General features: G+C 38.1%; 1 protein-coding gene across 1 annotated transcript; it reads left to right on the top strand.

Moving 5' to 3' along the window:
- Positions 1-4,706: 4,706 nt before the first annotated feature.
- LOC103718112 (clathrin heavy chain 1-like) lies at positions 4,707-22,723 on the top strand. Its single transcript, XM_008806786.5, has 30 exons — positions 4,707-5,018; positions 5,397-5,601; positions 8,549-8,637; positions 8,746-8,824; positions 8,948-9,075; positions 12,225-12,323; positions 12,430-12,538; positions 12,981-13,060; positions 13,146-13,373; positions 13,460-13,525; positions 14,449-14,565; positions 14,887-15,084; positions 15,223-15,339; positions 15,501-15,560; positions 15,748-15,834; positions 16,049-16,132; positions 16,218-16,352; positions 16,439-16,501; positions 16,576-16,680; positions 16,758-16,870; positions 16,976-17,228; positions 17,390-17,526; positions 17,616-17,894; positions 18,011-19,013; positions 19,139-19,624; positions 19,772-19,942; positions 20,021-20,206; positions 21,694-21,816; positions 21,927-22,037; positions 22,124-22,723. The coding sequence occupies exons 1-30, from the start codon at positions 4,974-4,976 to the stop codon at positions 22,286-22,288; spliced, it is 5,121 nt and encodes a 1,706-aa protein (XP_008805008.2). The 5' UTR covers positions 4,707-4,973; the 3' UTR covers positions 22,289-22,723.
- The last annotated feature ends 1,411 nt before the right edge of the window (positions 22,724-24,134 follow it).

Here is a 24,134-nt window from a genome sequence, read left to right as displayed (position 1 = left end):
AAACAGCCGACTGTTGCTCGATCGTCTACTGAGGCTGAGTACAGGGCCTTGGCTCTCACTGCTTCTGAGTTAATTTGGCTACGTCGCCTACTTCGAGAACTTGGCATTTCAATTGATACACCTACTGAGATTTACTGTGACAACATTTCTGCCATTGCCCTTGCTTCAAATCCTGTATTTCATGCAAGAACGAAGCATATCGAAGTCGACTATCATTTTATTAGGGAGAAGGTGCTTTCCAAAGAACTTCATATTGCTCATGTCTCTAGTGCTGATCAAACTGCAGATATTTTTACCAAATCCCTCACTGCTAGAAGGCATTCGCTCCTCTGTTCCAAGCTGCAGGTCTCTTCCCTACCTTCAGCTTGAAGGGGGGTGTCAGCTGCCAGTTATTCCAGAAGCCTTCTGAAAGATCTATAAGTTTCTAGCAGCATCTGAATTCAGTTTATCCCAACCGAATTCAGTTCATTTCAAACTGTTGTAACTGTTTCCAGTTAATCAACAGTTGAACCTTGGATAATTAGCTATAAATACATACATTGTAAAGTCTTGATGTAATGAATAAGATGACATTCAGACTCTTCTCCCTAGTTTACTGCCATCTGAATATTTCACTGTATTAGCATAGTTTCAGTGCCGTGCCAGTAATATCAAGGAATGCATCAGCTACAGTAAATTCAATACATCTTCCTCAAATCTCTTCACTTCCTATCGGTAGAGTCCGGTCTCCTTAGGCCTCCCCAATTCAACAACCGGTTTGCCAGGGAAAAAAAAAATCATAACTGCTATAATTAATTTTTAATCTCGGGATTTCGACTTAGCAGTGCGCACGATGAACAAAAAATTATATTTTGCACCACATGTACTATGTAGTAGTGCACCAAACCAATCACATATGCTTGTTCCTCTGAGTCAATTGCTGAGATGAGTGATTGATGAATAGAATCTATATGAACGGAGAAATTATACATCATGTTGCATGCTCCATATGGCCATATATGCCAATAATTACAGCCGCTTGTTTCTGTAGTGGTGTGGTGAGACAAGTGCTTATGAATGGAGCCCATAGAAATAAGCAGCCATGTTGCGTTGCATGCACATCCCTGTGACATAATTTCTCCATATAAATGAGGATTCGTGATCGGGAAAATTATTAAATGGACCAATCTAATAGTCACTCGCCATGTTAACCCCCATTTTATTTAAACAATCCAAGATCAATGCAGGGGTGAGAATTCATCATACGTGCCTTGGGATTTGGATTAGCCTTACTGGTCCATCTAATGATTTCTTCTTGTGTAGGATATAATTTCTCCTACTTTACCCATCACAGTGCGGACTTAGAGCGAGGCATCATAGAGTTACCAGACAGCCACACGTTTTTCTTTATTATATGACATTAAAGGAACGGAGCAACGTAAATATATGTGGTTTAGGGAGGCTTAACAATGACAAACACTGGATTTTCCATCCACCTGAATCCTTTCGTATAAGCAGCAGCAACAAAACAGAGTGGATGAAAAATTCAAACGAGATCACAACCTGTATCATCTGAAAAGAATACTAGCTAGAATACTGTCACTGGTTTTGCTGGTGGCCGGCTTTCATGGTCTAACCTTTTCTAATAATAGAGAAGGCCGTAGTTGGGGTCTGAGGGGAAAATGAGGCTGTAGTTGGGGCTCATTCTCTCCAGAGTGATGCTTGCAGAGCTCATCCCGCCCTTATTTTCCATCACTCTGTTCCCCCTTGTTAATTCCCACAGTTGGCTCTCCGCCACCTTGTACTCCACCCATTCCCTGAATACGCGTACAAAACCGGAGAAAGTGGACGCCAGAAGGCAAACAAAGAACTATGAGAAAGCCAGCGAATGGAAACTAGAAACAGTCATTAACGGATTAACATGCGTCTTTGCTCGTCCTGACCGGCAACAGGGAGGGAGTCCTGCCTCTCCTTATCGTAGAGCTCGTCTCTCTTGTGTTCCGCAGCCATTCTTTGCTCGACTCTCTTCTTTAACTCCTCCTTTGTTCGGTCTGCGCTGCCGGACGTAGCAAAATGAGTTGGCGGTATTTATGAGGGAGGCAGGGAGGGGGTTGGTAGGAGAGGAAGGAGATGGCCTCCTCCATCCTCTGAGTAAGAGGACGGGCACCATGCGTTATCCCTTGCGTGACGTACTGACGTCCTCGGATTGAAATTCATTAAAATCTAATCACAAATATCACGATAGGCTCGTGATTAGCCTCTATGAAACTCGTATTACAGTGTCTCCTAGTCCACATAGGCTATGGGTTGAGTTTGCTCTGATACCATCTGTCACGATCCAAAACCTCATCTAAAAAAGCTAGTCAAAAGATATTATTTAGATTTTTTGATTCTATATAAGTATTCAAGATCTACCGAGCGAATAACTGGTGTGGAACTAAACGCACGCCCACACGTGTCCTCACAGTTTCACTTCCATCACTTTGAAGGTTTTCAATTTCTATACTACATTATGATTGTTATTTCTCGAGTCTTGATCTCCAAGATTTTTTATAGGACTTTAAATTCTCAAAAAAAAAAAAAAAAAAAAAGGGAAGAAAGCAATACATGCCAAAGAGTCAAAATGTGAATTAAGAAATTTTTACCAGAAACGGAAGCTTTTAGTTTCATGATTTTCAATGCTTCGTTATAAATAATAGAGGGGTCAGAGAAGCTGATGGTTAAATTAAGAGTGGGAACTTAGACTTGCAAAAACCTCCATGAAAATTATGCAAGTTTTCTTTCCTTTTCTTTTGATTTCAAATAGAAATAAATCTTTTCTTGAAGGCAAAATAGATGGGAGATGCGAAGACGCATCTTTGATTGTACTAATACTGTTTTTTTAATGATAATAAGATGCCTTGCATTTATTTACATTCAAGAAAATACTGTCTAAATTTTGCAAGATAATAGAAAATTCGCAAGCCGTCCTAGAGTTAATGAATTGGTAATGCCTTTCCTTTCTTCATTGGCACTCCAGCTTCCTTAGGCTTCCATATATGTAAATAATAGATAATAATTGTTAAAAATTTAACAATAAATATAAATGGTTATGGTAGTTTTGGTAGAGATAATATCGACCAAAGAGAAGTGTAGGAGAGCAGGTTATGTGACTATGTGATAATTTTTATACTAATATAACTTATGACTATTTTTCTCCAATTGAATTTTTATCTATAACAATTAATCACAATATTGGTTATTAAAAAAAGATAATTGAGGCATTAAGCCGGCTCATTCTTTGTAATATGACAAATTTAATTCTTAAAGTTATTGGACGATTTTCATGCTTGATAGACTTTGCCATCAGTTTAATCATTGAACAAGTAACCAAATGCAATGTCATTTTGTTCTCGGCACTCTAAAGCACGAATCACTGCCGCATTTCAGCTAATGCAATCGGTAGTGTTGTGCTTATTTCATATTCATTTATTATTTTGTTGATGTAGGGATAATGCAATCATTTTATATGCATTCTTGGAGAGACAAATAGCTATTGAAGGTTAATCCCTCATTATAAATCTTATAGTGGGAATTGCTTTCTGCTTTGGGTCATAATGTAATGCACATCCTTACGCGAATAATTCCACTATCAAATCCAAGAAAACTCTTTATGCCCTTCTTTCCGTCACCTCTCTTTAGCATCTTCTTTGTTGCAAGAATCAAAATGTTCCCATATTTGCTTTTCATTGCCATCTCCACCCACCAACATTCCTCTAGTCATGGCAATGGGGTTCATCGGCTGCTACATTATCACACTCATCTTTTTTAATTGTACTTCTTGTGTAACAACTCAAGACCTCACCTAAAATGGTAGTCTCGACGAATAACCGATATGAAACTATTAAATCTATTCAAATCTAATCACAAGCACCACGATCAGCCCGTGGTTAACTTTTATAAACTTCTGTTACAGTGTTTTCTAGTCCACATAGGCTATAGGCCAAGTTTGCTCTGATATTATTTGTCACAATTTAGGATCTCATCTAAAATAGTTAGCTATAAAATATTATTTGAATTTCTTGATCTTGTATAAATACTCAAGATATTTTCGGCGAATAATTGATGTAGGACTAAATATACGTCCGCATAGATTCTTACACCTTGTAATGCCTAACTCGTTTGCAATATATATGTTTTTCAAATTTTAGCGTGCAAACTCGCAAACAGAAATGTCCGGAATGCAAAAATGGAATTATAATTCTATTTTTTTGAATTATAAAGAATTTTATTTCTTGCAGAATTGTACCACAACAATCATTTCCATAACAATATCATTTTCTGAATAGCCAAGGAATGCATGATTGTTCTACTCCTGGACTTTCTCCCACATCCATTGGAATCCCATTCCTGGCCTCAGGGTGAAGAAGCCATCATCCATCTGAATTATAAAGTCCATGCCGATCTACCAAATCCGAAAAAAAAAGAAAAAAGAAAACGAAAAAAATCCACCCAACCAACTGCAGGGGCTCCGCGTAAAAAAGTCTCACCTGAGGTGACCGCATCCACTTTCTTCGCCATAAAGAAATTCTTGCAGCACCGTGTGCCTCCATCACAAACTACTACTCCGTACTTCGCGTGAGAAAACCCAACACAATCAGACACATCCATCGGATCCCATTTCCACGGTCCTGATCGACACTCTCAACCATGGAAATTACTAATTGTTTTTTCTTTAACATTACCAGCTCGCTCATCCACGCTCGCGATCGATGCTCTTTGACGACGGTGAACGGAACGGGAAGTAAACCGAAGCCAAGGCCACTTCGCTCCCACCATCTTTATTTATATTTTTCTCCGCCAGATCCACTCCACCTCCTCTCCACCTCTCTCTCTCTCTCGGAAGGGGTTCCGCCGCTCCAGGATCCAGGGGAATCTCCATAGATCTTTTCCGGCTTCTCTCGCGCTGCCGGAACCCTAGCCAAGAATCGTAGGGAGGCCCCGATCCAGGCGCCATGGCCGCGGCCAACGCTCCTATAGCCATGCGGGAAGCCTTGACGGTGAGCCCTATCCCTTTCGCCGCCATCTTTCTCCATTTCTGTCTGTCTTTTTATCATTTTTTGAATTGTTTCCAATCCGATTCGGGCTGTACAGTTTGGGTTTTGAAGTGAACTGTCGCGACCTGGTTTGTTGTTTCTCGAATAGTATCGATCTCGAATTCTTTTCTTTTTTTGTGGTGGATAGATCACGGATCTGCTCTGATCTGTGGGAGGAGATTGCGATCTGGTTTGGGATGATCGCAGTGATCGGACATTCCGGTTACTGGTTCAGCTAAAAGATTGTTTCTTGAGCTGTCGGAGGCATGGATGTTTCTTTCCGCGGTTTTTTCTTGTTTCTGATGGTTCTTGGTTTGAACTTTTTTTTTTTGTTGATTTCAGCTTCCGAGTCTTGGAGTCAATCCGCAATTCATCACTTTTACGCATGTAACGATGGAATCGGAGAAGTATATTTGTGTCAGGGAGACGTCTCCGCAGAACAGTGTAGTTATCATTGACATGAACATGCCGACGCAGCCGTTGAGGAGACCTATTACCGCGGACTCAGCTCTGATGAATCCTAACAGCAGGATTCTTGCTCTTAAAGGTTTCGACTGATCTCCTCTGATTATTTAAAGCTGCCAAATTTGCTATGGGGGTTGCATTTATTGCTGCTAGTTATATAATACCTCTTCGATTCTTTTTGATTATTTTTGCTTTCCTGCTGGGACTTAAGAGGTGGTAGGGTTCATATAGTTTCTTGATCTATATGTTCTGTGATTTCCTTTCTCTTGGATACATATAATGCACAAAGTTAATGCTTCTTCTCCAATACTGTTTTATTTTATTCCATTTCTTTTTCATTTATATGCTCACAATTGTAACTGAAGAAGACATGGAACAATTCATATATGTTTTGTTACCTTGTTTTAATCCAGAATTGATTACTTATGCCGCTACGTAACATTAGATAACATATGATTTACTAGCAGAATTATTTTAGTCTTGTCAGATAGCATTCCAGTGCAGGACTGATTTTTGTGGTTTCGGATGATATACTTGCAGTATATTGTAATTGCATGTCACTGTTCTGAAAATGTGGTGCATAAAGCCACATATGCATCCATGTACGCATATGGGGTCCCTTGACTGGACCACATACCTTGTATGTGGCTGCTATACGGCAGTCAGGCCGTTATGGGCCAAAAGTAGGTTTGTTTCGCACTTTTTGTAGATACATATATGGTGGGATTAACATTATGCAATTGCATACGTAGCCTATTTATCATCACACGACTGCATGTCTGGTCCGTTTAGTATTGTTACTATTGTATGATCATATATATGGCCACTCTTTCAGAGGCCATGCAAATGAAGCATGCTCAAGCTAATTGTTTGGTTGGATGCAGGTTTCAAGTGAACCAGGTACATGTATATTAACAATGTTAATATGTTAATTATACTATAATTATTGCTACTGAGGATCAAGTGGTAAGTAGTTAGCACTAAACGTTAGGTGTCATTGTTATTAATATTGCTATTATTTATAAAATATTGCTAGTCTTATTATTGTATATAGTGTATTGTGTTTATTTTTAAATATCTAAAATACTAATTGGATATGCACCTGCATATGTGGCCTGCATAACACATTCGCTATGTGGTCCCTTGACTGCTGCAATGTTGTTGAGATTGAGAGTGAGATGTAAGTCATCGAGTGGGTTGGATTAGGGTGCAAATCATAAGATTTTCCTGATTTTAAAATAAATATAAAAATTGAAATATGGGTCAAATGTAGATTATTTTAATGGAGAGTAAAAAGCCATATGTGTATGCAATAAAAAAATGCCATACATGTAATAGATCTTGTTTCCCCAGACGTTAGACCATATATAGCATGTTTAATGAAACAAACACTGTTTCTAGCAATTCGAGACATTTATAGATTACTGATTAATTCAATATCATTTTAGTTGTAATGTTTTAGAAGAAAAGGATAAGATTTTAATGTTTGGTTTTAAAAATACAAAATTTGCCTCTTAAACTCCAATGATAAGTTTGCTAACTTTACTAAGCAAGATATGCAAGTGATGAGTAATTAGAAGTCATACAATCAAACAAATTGTGGATTCACACATGATTTACTAATTAAATCACATAACCAAGTTGGATTTTGTTATCCAAGAGACTGTGTGTTATGCGGATCTAGATCCCATGTTCCTAATTGATCTTGATCCAGGATGAGATCCAGATTGCTTTAGTGCCATTTTGATCTGGTTCGTACAATCTGAATCGTGAATCATAAGATTTTAACAGCAAAGCACCTGCATATCATAGCCACCATTTAAACATTGTTGCATTGCACCACACACTACGAGTAGAGATAATTAATGATTAAGATTATCTGCTGCATGTCATTGTATTTAGTGATATATCTTCCGATATGCTATAATACAGATGATAATGGGCTTGGAAATGAGTGAATATTGGAGAGTACGAACTACTAAATTGAACTCCTGAAAACAATTCCTTATTGTTCTAACTTTAAAAGTCTTTTGAATTCCCAGCGCAACACTAACCAAAATATATACCTGGGATATATACAAAGGATTGTCCTTTAGTCGAAGAAACTTCACCAAATCAAATTTCAGCTGGATGTTTGAAACATCTTGCTTTAAAATGATCCTGATGAGGCCAGGAAATTTTAAACTCAACTGATTACTTTCACAGTTTGCATTTTTGACTCATACCACTTGAGGATTCTTAGGTGCAGCCTGTGCTAAGTTGGTATTATCTGAAACAGCACGCTCTTGAATTGAGGTGAATTTTAACATACTGATGGTCAATATTACTTGAAAAATAGAGGACTTTAGCTCACAAGTTCCCATAGAAGTTCAAGCTACATGCAATTTTCCAAGTACAAACTTCAGTCAAGCCTTATACTATGTAATGAATTAATTTACTATTTAAAAGTAAGGTCATTTGTAATCCTTCAAAATCTTTTTTTTCTATTTTACTCTCCAAATGTTTCCTTACATTAGACTGCATGTCTTTTTGATGTTGCATGATGCTAATAAATCATTTTGCTATGAGCACAGGTTTCTGCTCCTTGCTAGCACATGTATTTTTTATCCTAGCTTTTATGCTGGCACTCATGTTTATTGTGCTGCGTAAAAATTTCACGTGTGTTTTCAGCCACTATAACTGCAATGAAATTAATGTTTTTAATATATTTTGTGGTCATTTTGTTAATAAAAATGAATTAAGATCCATAGTTCTCCATAGTTCTTATATTTCACAATCAACTGTTTTTTCGGCGTGTCTTTGCTATTTCTATATTGGCCTATGGCTAGCAACAACAATTTATTTTGCCTTTTGTTAGACCTTGTCAATACATTTAAGTAGAGTTCCTTGGATGTGCGACTAAGATATAGAAAATCGGAAATGTATCTGTTATTCTACACAGTTTCCAGCTAAAGGAGATGATCTGCCTTTTTTTTAGGTTGCCAAAGCTTCATATAGTTTGACCATGATTTTCTTTGTGAAAATTGTAGCTCAAATAGCAGGAACTACTCAGGATCACCTTCAGATATTCAATATTGAGATGAAGACTAAAATGAAATCTCATCAGATGCCTGAGCAGGTAAACAATGCTAATGATTTAAAACAGATGGTTTTCAACTCTGGCTGTATCAATTTTCTTTGTTCTTTGTACTCATTTAGCTCAGTTCAATATTTTTAATATGCACAGGTCGTCTTCTGGAAATGGATCACCCCAAAGATGTTGGGGCTGGTTACTCAAACTTCAGTATATCATTGGTCAATAGATGGTAAGCCACCAATTTTCACACAAGTGGTGTTAATGTTTCCAGATATTACGTTAAGGACCTATATTGCATGCCTGTGCTTTTATGTCTCCAAGTTACAGTATGCAATATTTTTGCCAAATGCAGGTGATTCGGAGCCTGTTAAGATGTTTGACAGAGCAGCTAATTTGACAAACAATCAGATCATTAATTACCGGTGTGATCCCTCAGAAAAGTGGCTAGTTCTGATCGGTATTGCACCTGGTGCCCCCGAGGTATGCTGTTTTAAAATGCACTTCTGTTGAATGTCACTAGCAGTGAAGTCCACTTTGTCAATAGGACCATTTTTTATGAGTGATGGTTTACAGTGTAAATTAATTTGTAATTAATTTACTGAAATTCAATGATACTTCCATATAGTATATTCTCAAGTAAGTTCCATCCGTCACTATCGAGCCATTACAGTATTTTGTATGAAGATATATGAGAGCTTGATAGAACAAATCTGATTGTCTTGTATTGTACGGTGATCAGATTACAAGAATTAGTTACCAAAATGGGTAAACCAAATTATATGCATCAAGAGCGATGCTGCTATGCTTTTGTTGGAAGAAGATGAGCGTAATTGAAGGTGCAGAGTATATTCAAAAGAGGAGTCCATGAAGAATTGAGGTTTAAAACCTAGAAATTGATACGGGCAGATTTAGGTATGGCAGATGGTTGTGATGTGTGCCCTAAATGAGCATATTGTGAGTTCTCTTTATCAAAACAATCTGATTACTTGAACAACAATGTTAGATAAGGTGATACATTATAAAGAGAACAAAAAACTATGAGAAAGCCACTAATAGATGATGGTGTTGGGATCAAATGTATAACATATTGGTTGGAGATGGTCATGAGGAATATCCAATTGGTCCGATTAGTGGATACTGTCTTGATCTGCAAATATGCTAAATGATTGGAGGTGTACTGTAGTTATCAAAAGTTGCTCTTGAATAACACATCTTTACACTGGTCATGGATGGGTTACTACTGATGTCTATGTAGTCCTGGTTAAATGCTAAAGTAGTATTCTGGCTTAGAGGATAAGGGTCTTAAACTCTACTAAATGAAGAAACATATGTGCCGTGCAGTTCTAATTGTAATATATATAAAATGAGATTTCAATTAAAACAAGAGGAAGAATGGAGAGATAGATGGAGATATATCTAAGAGAGCTAAACATGGGTGGAGAAAGTGGAAAGGTGCTTTCAGCTATGTTAACTGATGCTTCCTATGGTGACTTGACTGAAATATTACATCGTGACGACAAGGCTAGCTAGCTATTGTTTGGTTCAAAGTGTTATGCAATAATGTCGATCTAAGTAAGCAAGATGAGGTTAGCACATAGGAGAGTGTTATACCGTGATCAAGGTTTTAAATTCCATGGGACGGAGGTGTCTTGGTTTCTCCATGGAATGGAACACCCTGCTATCCCATCCCGTCTCGACAGTAGTCTTGGTCATGCATTCCGGTAGATTTCCTCCGGCTCTCTCCCCTTTGTCTTTCCTTTCTTTCTTTCTTTTTTTCTTTTTTCTTTCCTTCTTTTCTCTCTTTTTCTTCTACCTTCCTTTCTATCCTTTCCTTTTTCTTTCTTTTCTTATCCCTTCCTTTCTTCCTTTCTTTTCCTTTTTTCTTCTTCTTTCTCTATCCTTTGTTCCTTCTTTTCTTTTTCTTCTCATTTCCTTTCTTTCTTTTGTTTTTCTTCTTTTTCTTTCCCTTTCACTTTTTCCTTTTCTTCATCTTTCTTTTTCTTCTTTCTGCATTCTTTCTCTCTCCCCACGTGGATGGGTTTGGGAGTCCCGACCCTATCGCGGTCATGTTTTCTCACTGGAACAGGATGAGACTCCCCTCGTTCCATTGGGAGGTAAAACCTTGACCATGATGAATACCACGATAACAGAAATATTATACCATGATGACAGAAATATTATACCATGATGATAGAAATACTATACCATAATGACAAGGCTAGCTATTGTTTGGTTTAAAGTGTCATGTAATAATGTCGATGTAAGCAAGCAAGATGCAGTTAATGCTTAGGAGAATGCTGAGATGGATGAGTGGTAGTACTTAAAACTAGAAAAGAGAATTGATATACTAGATTACATGTAGGAGTTTTACTATTTGAGGACAAGTTAATGGAGAACTGATTGAGATGATATGTGCCTGCAAGACAACACTTTGTGAAGAAAAGGTGCTCAAAAGTTAAATCCATGTCAAAGGGTCTTTAAAGAGGAGGGCAAGCTAGCATGGTCAGATTTCACAAGATAGCTATGGAAAAGCTTGCAGCAACATTGTTGGCAGAACCCAATTGGAATGACTAGTAAATCGGGACTGCAAAATGGAGTGATGAGTCGGTTATGATTATTCATAAACATGTAATGCATCTTTCTACATAAGTTGGTTTGTTTTTATACTAGCATTGTATTTAAAATTTCGCCAGTGGATTTTGGAGAAACAATTAGGACTTATGCTGAAACACAGCCTTATTTATAAAAAATTGTGGAAATAATAGGTTAGAATTAATATTACTTGTGATAACATGGTCTAGTTTGTAATTATGTCTTTCAGATGAAATCGGCTTATTTTTATCCAACACAGGCCAAGGCATGTAGAACCTGCTTTGGTATTTAAGTTTGTTTTACGGTCAAAAAAATATTCTTTAGGTGAAATATTATGAACAAAATTTCAAGCCATGTTCTAAGTGGTCAAATTGTTCTCTTACATGTTTGGCATGTTAAATTGGAATGAGGTAATGACTGAGACGATTGTATGGGAAAACTTTAAGACAACTCGTGAGATGCCTGACAGTGGGTTTCTATACCTTGGTGATTAATGTCACTTCTTGAAAGGGCTTCCAATCATACCGGAGAGGTGGATGTTCATGCCTATGAACAATTCCTTCTGTCGGTAGCTTCATGGTCTTGAAAAGCTGAGTTTAAATGGGAGCAGATATCGATGTTGGAGATGGGAGCAGCCACCCTTGGAAAATGATGTGGATTGAGCATCTAAGATGGTCGAGCACTCAAGATAAAGTTGTAATGTTGAAGGGTCTTGCAATGAAGCCAGAGATCAGCTTGCAAAAGGGAGAGTCAACTGATCAATTTTTATCGACCACCTCCTTTAGGTTTGGCTGTACTGATAATCAATGTGATGTGCCTGCCAGAGTTTGAAACTCCTCTTTTCTTTCATGCTCTTTTCACCTTCATCTTCAACCCTTTTTTTGTGTATTTCTCCATTTTCTTCTCATTTTCCTCCTTTCCCTGTTAATTAAGCTTTTTTAGTGTATTAAAATTTGCCACCAAGTTACATTGGCTTGTTGAAGTTATCAAAAGAAACTCACGAATTTACACCTCATTTTACAAAATCTTGGTTGTAGAGACCACAACTGGTCAAGGGAAGTATGCAGCTTTTTTCCGTGGATCAGCAACGCAGTCAGGCACTTGAAGCACATGCTGCATCCTTTGCATCATTTAAGGTAATATTATAATGAGTTTTGCTGTTTGTTTGTGACTTAGATGCTTGGCGTTCTTGTATTTGTTCTTATGATGTCATTATTGACTTTTTGCTTGTTGCTTACACAGGTTGCTGGCAATGAAAATCCTTCCATTCTTATTTGTTTTGCTTCAAAGACCACTAATGCTGGACAGATTACGTCAAAGCTGCATGTTATTGAACTTGGTGCCCAGCCAGGTTTGATGCATATCTTTGCATGTGCTTTTGTTATAGTTTAGATATTTCATTTATTAAACTGTTACAACCATGCTCTCCATTTATAGTACAACCCTCCCATATTTCATTTATTAAACTGCTACAATCATGCTCTCCATTTATATATCACAACCCAACACCCCCACCCCCACCCCTTTTTCCCCGCCCCTGCCCCTGCGTGGGAATCTTTCCTCTTTCTTGGAACCAAAATGGATACTTTTCGAGCTTGACTGATTTTTCTTTTATACTATATTTGACTTGCTAAGTACTTGCAGTCATGAAACGTCCACTTCATGCAACCATACTTTTGAGGTGCTCCACTCAATTGGAGTCTGACTTCTTTGATTTCTGTGAAAGAATATTTTTCAGTGTTAGAATCAACCTATGCTCTTTTCAAACCTTTATTTGTTTTCCTTGTTCTTAGGTAAGCCAGGTTTTACAAAGAAACAAGCAGATCTGTTCTTCCCACCTGATTTTGCCGATGACTTCCCTGTCGCAATGCAGGTAGAACATTAAGGCTATTTTGTTGGACTTTCAAGATATATCTAATTTTGCACAATGGTGATTAAGTGAATTTTTTGTCTGGCAGATTTCACACAAGTACAGTTTGATATATGTGATCACGAAGCTTGGTCTGTTATTTGTGTATGATTTGGAGACGGCAACAGCAGTCTATAGAAATCGAATTAGTCCAGATCCTATATTTCTGACAACAGAGGCTTCGTCTAATGGTGGTTTTTATGCTATTAATAGACGGGGGCAGGTTTTGCTTGCCACTGTTAACGAGGCAACTATTGTGCCCTTCGTCAGTGGTCAAGTATGATTGTATCCTGGAATTTCTTTGTTGAATTATTATGTAAGCATTAACGTTTAACTGACAATTACTATTTGGTAACTTTACAGTTGAACAATCTGGAGCTAGCTGTTAATCTTGCCAAACGAGGAAACCTTCCAGGGGCAGAGAATTTGGTAAATTATAATTTGATGCAAGGTTCGCTTTTTCGGTACCGGACTTTGGACCGGTGCCACACTAGTACTATATCGATACGGTATGGTACAGAATTTTTTTGGTGTACCGAGTGTTAGTACGCCACCCGTACCAGATACCAGTATTGAATCGTTACGGTGCAGTATGCTGCATATCGCCTGATTCGGGCCGGTATGGCGAATCATGATTTGATGTTTTTTATCACATTATTATCGTATAGTTTTGGAAAGGTTGCAAAGCATGTACAAATGGATGGAAGCTTGCTGCTTTTTATCTGCATATCACTAATTTCTGCAACTTGAGTTTTCAATCGTTTTAGTGATTCACATCGAGATGATGAATAATTTCATATGTTGCTAAATAGATTGTGATTACTAATTTCTGGGTTCTGTCCAAAAAAATTCCCTCCCCATTTCATATTTTTTCAATGTAGCTTCTCCTGCCATATGCAGAAATCTTTTCCTTAGTTATTTAGAAGAACCTCTTTTAATCTATCACCTTTTTGATTCTTTGGATTGGTATTCTTAACCAGGTTCTCATAAAGAACAAAAATTTTGTTATTTGAGTGTCTCCAATGTATGGGAAATGCTTAGAGAATAAAAAGAAGGATTTCCCTCCACATTATGCAAGTTTGGTGGAAAAGCAGGATTTCTTCTTATTTTTCCCTCATGAAAAATGACTGAAACAAAAGGGAAATATGTTATTTATGGGAATAAAATTCTTTTCGACGGCATTTCTTCTCCTGTTCTGTACCCCCTTTTTTTCTGACTGTCAGGGAAGACTGTTTTAATTTTTTTTTTTTTTGCTTACAGCAACAATTTCATGCACTTTCCTTTCTTGTATTACATATAGTTTCATTCACATAATCTTTCTCATCCAACCCTCCTTTCGTGTGTGTGACCAGGTTGTGCAGAGGTTCCAGGAGCTATTCTCTCAAACAAAATACAAGGAAGCTGCCGAACTGGCTGCAGACTCTCCGCAAGGCATTCTGCGAACACCTGAGACTGTTGCAAAATTTCAGGTCTTGAGCTCTTCCTTCGTTTCTAATTTTTTGCTTTTGAGATAATTGCAACTTGTATATCATATGTATTGTTGTTATTGGCAATTATTATGTTTCCAGTATTTAATTGGCAGTTCCTTTAACTGCATCTTTTAATTTCTTTAGAGCTGTCCCTTTTGCCTCCGTGCTTGTTATTTTATGGTTGTATTCTTGGCTGAAAAAGAAGTTATATTTTCTCTTTTCAGTTTTTTGTGCCCTTCAATCTTTTTTTTTGGGTAAGTGATGCCGTTCAATCTTGAGGAGTCATATTATTTACTTTCAAACTTTTGTGTATTTATACAGAGTGTTCCTGTGCAAGCTGGGCAAACACCACCCTTGTTGCAGTATTTTGGAACATTGCTAACTAAAGGAAAACTCAATGCATTCGAGTCTTTGGAATTGTCTCGCCTAGTTGTGAATCAGAACAAAAAGTCTCTATTGGAAAATTGGTTGGCTGAGGACAAGCTTGAGTGCAGTGAAGAACTTGGGGATCTTGTGAAGGTAGGATTGTAAAGTTACTGCTACTTTGTTGAGCATCTTCCTAATAATTAAAAATTGTTATTTACTGTTTTATCACTCTGTCATTGGTTAGACTTGTTATTTTTGCTGTGGAGACCTTACTTCCTGTTTTTTCTGTAGACTGTGGACAATGATCTCGCACTGAAAATATATATAAAAGCGAGGGCTACACCAAAGGTTGTTGCCGCTTTTGCAGAACGAAGGGAGTTTGACAAGATTCTCATATACTCCAAACAGGTAATTGTTGCAAATTCTTCTGCATCATCTTCAATATAAAAGCAGTTTTTTTCCTTTTTCCACCAGTTCTTGCAGGACTGCATCATAAATATTTACACATAACAAGAGTCATACCTGGAATTATGGGCTGTTATGATGATAGTTATTGTTCTTGGATACAGGTTGGATACACACCAGATTATCTTTTCCTTCTGCAGACAATTCTACGGTCAGATCCCCAGGTAAGCTTTAGTTTATTGAATAGGCATGATGTAAATTTTTCAATAATTTGGATGCTTTAGGTATACTGTGACACTTGAGAGGTTACATGGCTCGAGAGTTCTTTTGGGGATTGTTTTTTTGTAAATTCATTCAATTCCCGGTGCCCTCATTTTGAATTATTTGTTTAACATAAAGTTTTTATGACAGGGAGCAGTTAATTTTGCTCTTATGATGTCACAAATGGAGGGTGGCTGTCCAGTGGATTATAATACAGTCACAGATCTCTTCCTTCAGGTTCAGTCACTCTCTTTACTCTACGATTATGTATGTATGTATGTATGTTTGTGTGTGTGTGTATCTGTATATATGAAACATGCCCCTGTTTAGTTGTCAAGAAAATGCAATGGAAACTCTTTTATATCTTATGTTTTCATCTTTTATCCTCTTTCAGAGATTTCTATTTGCTTGCTAGATTTTTTTTTTTGGCTCATGGTGTTATTTATTGCAGAGGAACATGATCCGAGAGGCAACAGCTTTTCTGTTGGATGTTTTAAAGCAGAATCTACCTGAGCATGCTTTCCTTCAAACAAAGGTAGTCTTTTCACTTTGAATAAGCATGCTATATATTTTTCATCCCGGGTATGGATAATTTCTTTAACCTTTTATCTTTGATGCAGGTCTTAGAGATCAACCTGGTGGCGTATCCAAATGTTGCAGATGCTATATTAGCTAATGGAATGTTCAGTCATTATGATCGCCCCCGAATAGCTCAACTGTGTGAGAAGGCTGGGTTATATATGAGAGCCCTTCAGGTTGAATGCTGTTCGTAAGTTATGTGCAAATGATTCTTTTGGTTTTTGTTGTAATTTATTAAATCATATCCAATTTTGTGTTGCAGCATTATACAGAGTTGCCTGATATTAAACGTGTTATTGTGAATACTCATGCCATTGAGCCCCAGGTATGTTATCTTGGGCTCTGTTGTTTGATCTGATTAACTGTTTTGATACTATACCAGATCACCCTTCTTTTCAGGCACTAGTGGAATTCTTTGGGACACTTTCTAAAGAGTGGGCATTAGAGTGCATGAAGGATCTTTTGCTGGCCAATCTGAGAGGAAATCTTCAGATAATTGTGCAGGTAATTTTTCTTTTCCCCTGTTTGAATAATTTGGTGAGTTCAGTTGTTGGAGGTATATAACAATCATATATTTGCAGGCGGCAAAAGAATATTCCGAGCAGTTAGGTGTGGAAGCATGCATAAAACTGTTTGAGCAATTTAAGTCCTATGAAGGTCTTTACTTCTTTTTGGGTTCATATCTGAGTTCCAGGTACTTATTTGAATACTAAGTATTTTGTGGGCACTGGTAAAGATAACACTATTATTGATGCTTTGGTTTCTCTTTTTTTCCCCCCCTTCTTTTTATCCGGAACAGTGAAGATCCAGATATACACTTCAAATATATCGAGGCAGCAGCCAAAACTGGCCAAATCAAGGAAGTTGAGCGTGTAACAAGAGAATCTAACTTCTACGACCCACAGAAAACAAAGAATTTCCTGATGGAATCCAAACTACCAGATGCACGCCCCCTGATAAATGTCTGTGATCGTTTTGGATTTATTCCTGATTTGACTCACTACTTGTATACAAACAACATGCTTCGGTATATTGAAGGCTATGTGCAGAAAGTAAGATTCTCTTTTTAACATAAGCTACTTTTATCTGCTGCAAGACTGACTCTGACTTGTTTTATAGTAAATGCGCAATTAAAATGGGATGGGTTTTTATGAACAGTTTCAGAGACTTTAACAGCAGCTAACTTGGAATTGTTTGTATTATTTTATAATAGGTGAACCCAAGCAATGCTCCTTTGGTGGTTGGACAACTTCTAGACGATGAGTGTCCTGAAGATTTCATAAAAGGTCTCATTCTTTCTGTCCGTTCCCTGCTTCCAGTTGAGCCTCTTGTTGCTGAATGTGAAAAGAGGTATACCACATCTCCCCTTTCTATGCCTCCAAATCAACGTTTTCATTCTTGCCTAATATGTTACTTGTCTGCTGCCTTGTGTAAAATAGGAATCGTCTACGGTTACTCACGCAATTTTTGGAACATCTGGTGAGCGAGGGAAGCCAGGATGTGCATGTTCACAATGCTCTGGGAAAGATCATTATAGACAGCAACAATAATCCTGAGCATTTTCTCACGACTAATCCATATTATGATTCACGTGTCGTGGGTAAATACTGTGAAAAACGGGATCCCACCCTTGCAGTTGTTGCATATAGACGTGGACAATGTGATGATGAGCTGATAAATGTCACAAATAAAAACTCTCTTTTCAAACTGCAGGCCAGGTATCTTTCTTTTTTGAAGAAAAAATCTGCAGCTAATCATCTGAAAAGTGACTCTCTTGTTTCCCTTTCAATCTTTCCTCTGCATTTAGTTGATGATGTTATCCTGTTGATAACAGATATGTGGTGGAAAGGATGGATGGTGATCTATGGGAGAAGGTTCTTCAACCTGATAATGAGTATAGAAGACAGCTTATTGACCAAGTTGTTTCTACTGCATTGCCTGAAAGCAAGAGTCCGGAGCAAGTTTCTGCAGCTGTTAAAGCTTTCATGACTGCTGATCTTCCACATGAACTGATTGAACTGCTTGAAAAGATTGTGCTTCAAAATTCTGCATTCAGTGGGAACTTCAATTTGCAAAACCTGCTTATCTTAACGGCCATTAAAGCGGATGCATCCAGGGTCATGGATTACATTAATAGGTTGGACAACTTTGATGGCCCTGCGGTTGGAGAGGTAGCTGTTGAAGCACAATTATATGAGGAAGCCTTTGCCATCTTTAAGAAATTCAACCTAAATGTACAAGCAGTTAATGTTCTCCTGGATAACATCCAAAGCATAGAGCGGGCTGTAGAATTTGCATATCGAGTTGAAGAAGATGCTGTTTGGAGCCAGGTTGCTAAGGCTCAGTTAAGGGAAGGGTTAGTAAGTGATGCCATTGAATCATTCATCCGTGCGGATGATGCAACCCAATTCCTTGATGTTATTAGGGCTGCTGAGGCAGGTAACGTGTATCATGACTTAGTGAAGTACTTGCTGATGGTGAGACAAAAGGCCAAAGAGCCAAAGGTGGATGGCGAACTTATTTATGCATATGCGAAGATAGATAGACTAGGTGAAATAGAAGAATTCATTCTTATGCCAAATGTTGCTAATCTCCAAAATGTTGGTGATCGTTTATTTGATAATGCCCTTTATGAAGCTGCTAAGATAATATTTGCCTTCATTTCCAACTGGGCTAAGCTGGCTAGTACATTAGTCAAGCTGAAGCAGTTCCAAGGTGCAGTTGATGCTGCTCGCAAAGCAAACAGCTCAAAGACATGGAAGGAGGTTTGTTTTGCCTGTGTTGATGCTGAGGAATTCCGCCTGGCCCAAATTTGTGGTCTGAATATCATTATACAGGTAATCATCCTTCATGAAGAAAACAATATCTCTGCCTAGTATTTTAGAATATCACTGCTCAGTCATTTTAGAAGCTTTATATTCTATATAAAAATCATCATGATCTATTTATTTTAATGGTTCAGGTGGATGACTTGGAAGAAGTCAGTGAATATTACCAGAACAGGGGATGCTTCAATGAGCTAATTTCACTTATGGAGAGTGGCCTTGGATTGGAACGTGCACACATGGGTATTTTTACAGAGTTGGGAGTGCTGTATGCAAGATACCGACCAGAAAAACTGATGGAGCATATTAGACTTTTCTCTACCCGTCTCAACATTCCCAAGCTTATCCGTGTATGTGATGAGCAGCAGCACTGGAAAGAGCTCACCTATCTGTATATACAGTATGATGAGTTTGACAATGCTGCCACCACTATAATGAACCATTCTCCCGATGCATGGGATCACATGCAGTTCAAGGATGTTGTAGTCAAGGTTGCAAATGTTGAGCTCTATTACAAGGCAGTGCATTTCTATCTGCAAGAACATCCCGACCTGATTAACGATATCCTTAATGTACTTGCCCTTCGTGTGGATCACACACGTGTAGTTGACATAATGCGGAAGGTGTATATACTAACATTCACTATCTTCTTCCCTTTCTGGTTTGTTTAGTGAAATGAAGAAAAGTTTGAAAGGTCTTGTTGGTGCCAGATGGTAGCCATTTGTATTGTAAGGAAATCTTGTTCTTAACTTCCTTTTACCTTGTTTCAGGCTGGTCACTTGCATCTTGTGAAACCGTACATGGTTGCAGTACAAAGTAACAATGTAGCTGCTGTTAATGAAGCATTGAATGGAATTTATATTGAGGAGGAGGACTATGACAGGTTACGGGAATCAGTTGATATGCATGACAACTTTGATCAGATAGGTCTAGCACAGAAGGTAAAATTGTTGCATGTTTTAGACTTGAAGCATGCATTTGTGGAGTTTTTGGCTGATGAATGTCATGTCATTGACTAGATTGAGAAGCATGAGCTTCTGGAGATGAGGAGGATTGCTGCATATATCTATAAGAAAGCAGGGAGGTGGAAGCAGTCCATTGCTCTGTCCAAGAAGGACAACCTGTACAAAGATGCCATGGAGACATGCTCACAGTCTGGTGACCGTGAGCTCTCGGAAGAGTTGCTTGTTTATTTCATTGAGCAGGTGATGGGCTTGTGGACGCAGAATGCTTACCTATCTACTGTTTATTATGTTGCACTATTGTTTTTTTGTAGTTAACTCCACTATAAATATGGCAGCTGTTTTTTTCACCAGTTAAATTAAATGCGCAAAACTCACTAATCAGATTTTTTGTTATTCATTATATGAATTCCTTGTTAGGATTTTCCTTGATTGAGTGATATACTATTCTTTCTCTTGCTTTATAACACCTTATGCAACATTAAAATCTCATTCTTTGCTTGCTTGTTAAACTTGGAAAGGTAATGTATTCAACTGCTTTATGTTATCTATGCCACAAGGATTTTATTTTTTTTCAATATTTTGTATATGGGCCAGTCATATGTAATTTACCATTTTAGACATATGTAACCGAGTTTCTTTTCTAGCTGCTGATTGAAGTGATGTGTGGTGCCACCATGTTCCTTTGGGCACTAATTCTGTGATTATTTCTATGCATTTTCTTGGCACAAACATGGGAAGCCATGCCTATTCAGATATGCAAGGATAACCCAAGATAGCATTTTGGCCAAGGAGTACAAATGTCTCAATATATGAGCATTGTAGATTTAAGCATTAGTGAGTTATACGTATGATAGCATTTGTATGAGAAGTGATTATTGATATTATATTGCACATGTAATTAGCAAAAGCTATATAATTTTTTTGAATACTCAGGAGAATTTTTTTTCTTGTAAAAGTTGATAAAGCCTTTTCAATAATTAAGTATATTATTAGAAGTATTTTTTGCGCACAGAATTCTTTGAGATACTATATCTATGTGTATCTTGAATGTAATTCATGGATTTTTTAATAAAAAAATGTAGTATTTGACAAACTCGTAGATGATATAATCATATAAAGCAACTTAAGATTTGTTATTAAATTTGCTAGTAACTTCATCTTATGATGGTATAATTGCTTAAAGTAATTCCTAATTGCATTTTATATAAATTTTAGTGAAAATGAGGAAATTCTTTATGTTTGTAGCCATATGGTGGTTTTTGATTCTCAATCTAATATACCGTTCTCAACATGGTATGGCGTACCGGATGGTACCGGGCGTACCATACTGGTATCGGTACAGATAGCGTACCACCTTTGATATGTAAAAAAAAATCTCATACTGTACCGTATCGATACTATGCTAGTATGGCACTGGTATGGCTCCGGTACCGGTACGGCAAATCTTGGTTCTTAATAACCTGAATCGTTTGTATCCTCTTTGCTCGAGGCATATAGTGTGCGATAGCGAGATGAGCAATAATTAGATATTTTTAACTTTGAACGATTTTAGAAGCTTTTTGCCTTCTTAAAAGGAGAATCCTGATCATCAGTTATTAAGAAACACATGTTATCATTCATTTCTTTTACTTGATTGTTTAATAAGTGATAGCTCTACTATTTCCTTTCTCTAGGGTGTTATAATTGTCAATTAGGAAATGTATCTGAGGTCCTGTTTTGTGTTGCAGGGAAAGAAGGAATGCTTTGCTTCATGTCTCTTCATATGTTATGACTTGATTCGGCCTGATGTTGCCCTTGAGCTTGCCTGGATGAACAACATGATTGACTTTGCTTTCCCGTACCTCTTGCAGGTGATCTTTTACTAGAGTGGTTGTGCTAGTGTAGTTAACCTTCATATCGTCCTTTTTATCTTTTGACAATCTTAATTTGTCACTATGACAAACATCTGGTGTCTGTGCAGTATATTCGTGAGTACAGTGGCAAAGTAGATGAACTCATAAAAGACAAAATTGAAGCACAAAGTGAAGTCAAATCTAAAGAGAAGGATGAGAAGGATTTGGTTGCACAGCAGGTGCTTGCAATCCCTTCGTAAATGCAGTTTTGTTTCTTGGCATTTTTTTGTCTTGCTTGTTTGACAATGGGTGTGTTATTTTGCAGAATATGTACGCACAGTTGCTGCCACTTGCATTGCCAGCTCCAACGATGCCAGGCATGGGAGGACCTAGCATGGGCGGACCTTTTTCAGCCCCACAACCGCCAGTGGGTGGGATGGGCATGCCTCCAATGCCTCCATTTGGTATGCCCCCAGTGGGGAGCTACTGATAGTCTTCAGAGGTTGATGCCAGTTGGAGAAGGTTCGAGATATTTTTCTCTCTCCTGGTGGTGCAGTTGGTTGAAGCAGCAGTGGCCACTAGTTATCATAATGTAGCTAACACCAGTTGCCATTATTATTCTTTTGGTAGCAGGCGATCATTTGCTGTTGTTTAGGCCGAGTTGAGGATTCTGTGTGGAGGCTAAATGTCACATGATCAGAAAATAGTGTGGTTAGATTTGTTGTGAACAATGGCTGCATGCCATGTGCATAGGTTTGCTTGATATATTCAATAGGCAGTTTTTCTTTGAATCCTCCGTCATCGGCTGTATTCTTTTGCTGTGTTGTTGCTTTCATTTCCCAGTGTATTGGATAGATTGGTTTTGTATGTTATTTATATTCTTGTTGCAATTAAAGCCTTGAAGCAGCTGGTCTGCTGTTAGAAATTTGCAGTACACTGAAGTCAAGCCTTCAAGAGAGAATTCAACTTTTGAAATAATTGACTTGGTTTGAGTATAATGAAATTTAGCTGTTGAGATGGTTTATCTGATGCAGCAATTCGAACCGCGCAAGCTACTAGAGTAAAATACAAAAAGTAGTATGGGTACCAATTTTATAACCATTAGCGATCGCTCTTCCGTGAATGGAGATCTGTGGAGGCTGCTCAGGACCTGTAGGTGGCTGGTGTCCGTGCCGAAACGGCTGACCGGATGATTTTGGCAAATAGATTATTTTTGAAAGCATTACAGGCGCCATACTGAATCGATGTCTCTGAACTTCTGGTTCGTTCCATAAGTGATGGTAAATTGCTTCTTGGGCCATGCGAATTTAGTGGGAGGTACATGTCATTGAATGATGAAATTCTGGTGTATTGTCAAGGGATCGGCTTATGCTCTGAATGAAGTACGAGTTGATTCAATTGGTCGCTTTATTTTTCCGGTCTTTGTGAACTTCTCCGCACAAAAAAGGAGGTCTTTGTCGAGTTCGAAATCTACGAACGTACTTCTAAGTTTATTGTGACTCAGTGATATCCACGAACTCCCTGTTGATGTTTTGCGAAATTTTCCACGACTTGCTTCTAGAATCCACTAGAGTACATTTGAATCCACCACACAAAAAAAAGAAATACCGAAAATCCACCCAAGAAATAAATAATTCATTGATTAAAATTTGAGTATTAGTAAGGCCTCGGATCAATGGAAGGCCTTCGGGAGGCTGACCAAAAGAAAGCAAAGGCCCCATATAAAATGGGAACAGGAGCCGGCTACGAGTCTTCTTCCCCCTTCATGGAAGGGAGGTGAGTTTCCTGGCCTGCATAGGGGCAATTTGCGAAGTTGGGGACGGTAGTTTTGTTTTGGGTGGAGAGAAAGAAAGAGAAGGTTCGCTCTTGTTTCTTGGGTACTCCCACCTCTTGGTTATCTCAAAGTGAACTTCGATGGTAGTATGTCGGTGGACGGGTTGTCCGGAGGTTTTGGTTTTGTGATCAGAGTTCATTTCGGAAGGATGATAGCAGCTGGTGGCCGTTATACGTCTGGACTTTCTGTTGTTGGCACGGAGCTGCGGGCAGCTTGGAAGGGGATATCCTATGCGAGACGGATACTTGGTGCTGAGCATATATGCCTCGAGGGGGACTCCTCTGTTGTGATTGATTGGGTTAGGGGAGTGGATAGATATAGTAATGGTCATCTCCTTATCCATGATACTCGTAGGTTGGCTTAGGAGCTGATCGATTTTCAGGCTTTACACGTGTTTAGGGAGGCGACCAGAGTAGCAGACTGAGTTGCCTCATTTGTTGTCCGGCATTCTGGGAAGATCATTTGAATATATGTAGGAGAGATACCTTTTACTATGTACTCT

Source organism: Phoenix dactylifera, chromosome 14, assembly GCF_051530095.1.
Source record: "Phoenix dactylifera cultivar Ajwa chromosome 14, Ajwa_hap1_PhDact_Kaust_v1.1, whole genome shotgun sequence".
NCBI classification, from domain to species: domain Eukaryota; kingdom Viridiplantae; phylum Streptophyta; class Magnoliopsida; order Arecales; family Arecaceae; genus Phoenix; species Phoenix dactylifera.
Note: the sequence above shows the minus strand (reverse complement) of the source record. Positions and strands in the feature narration are given on the sequence as shown.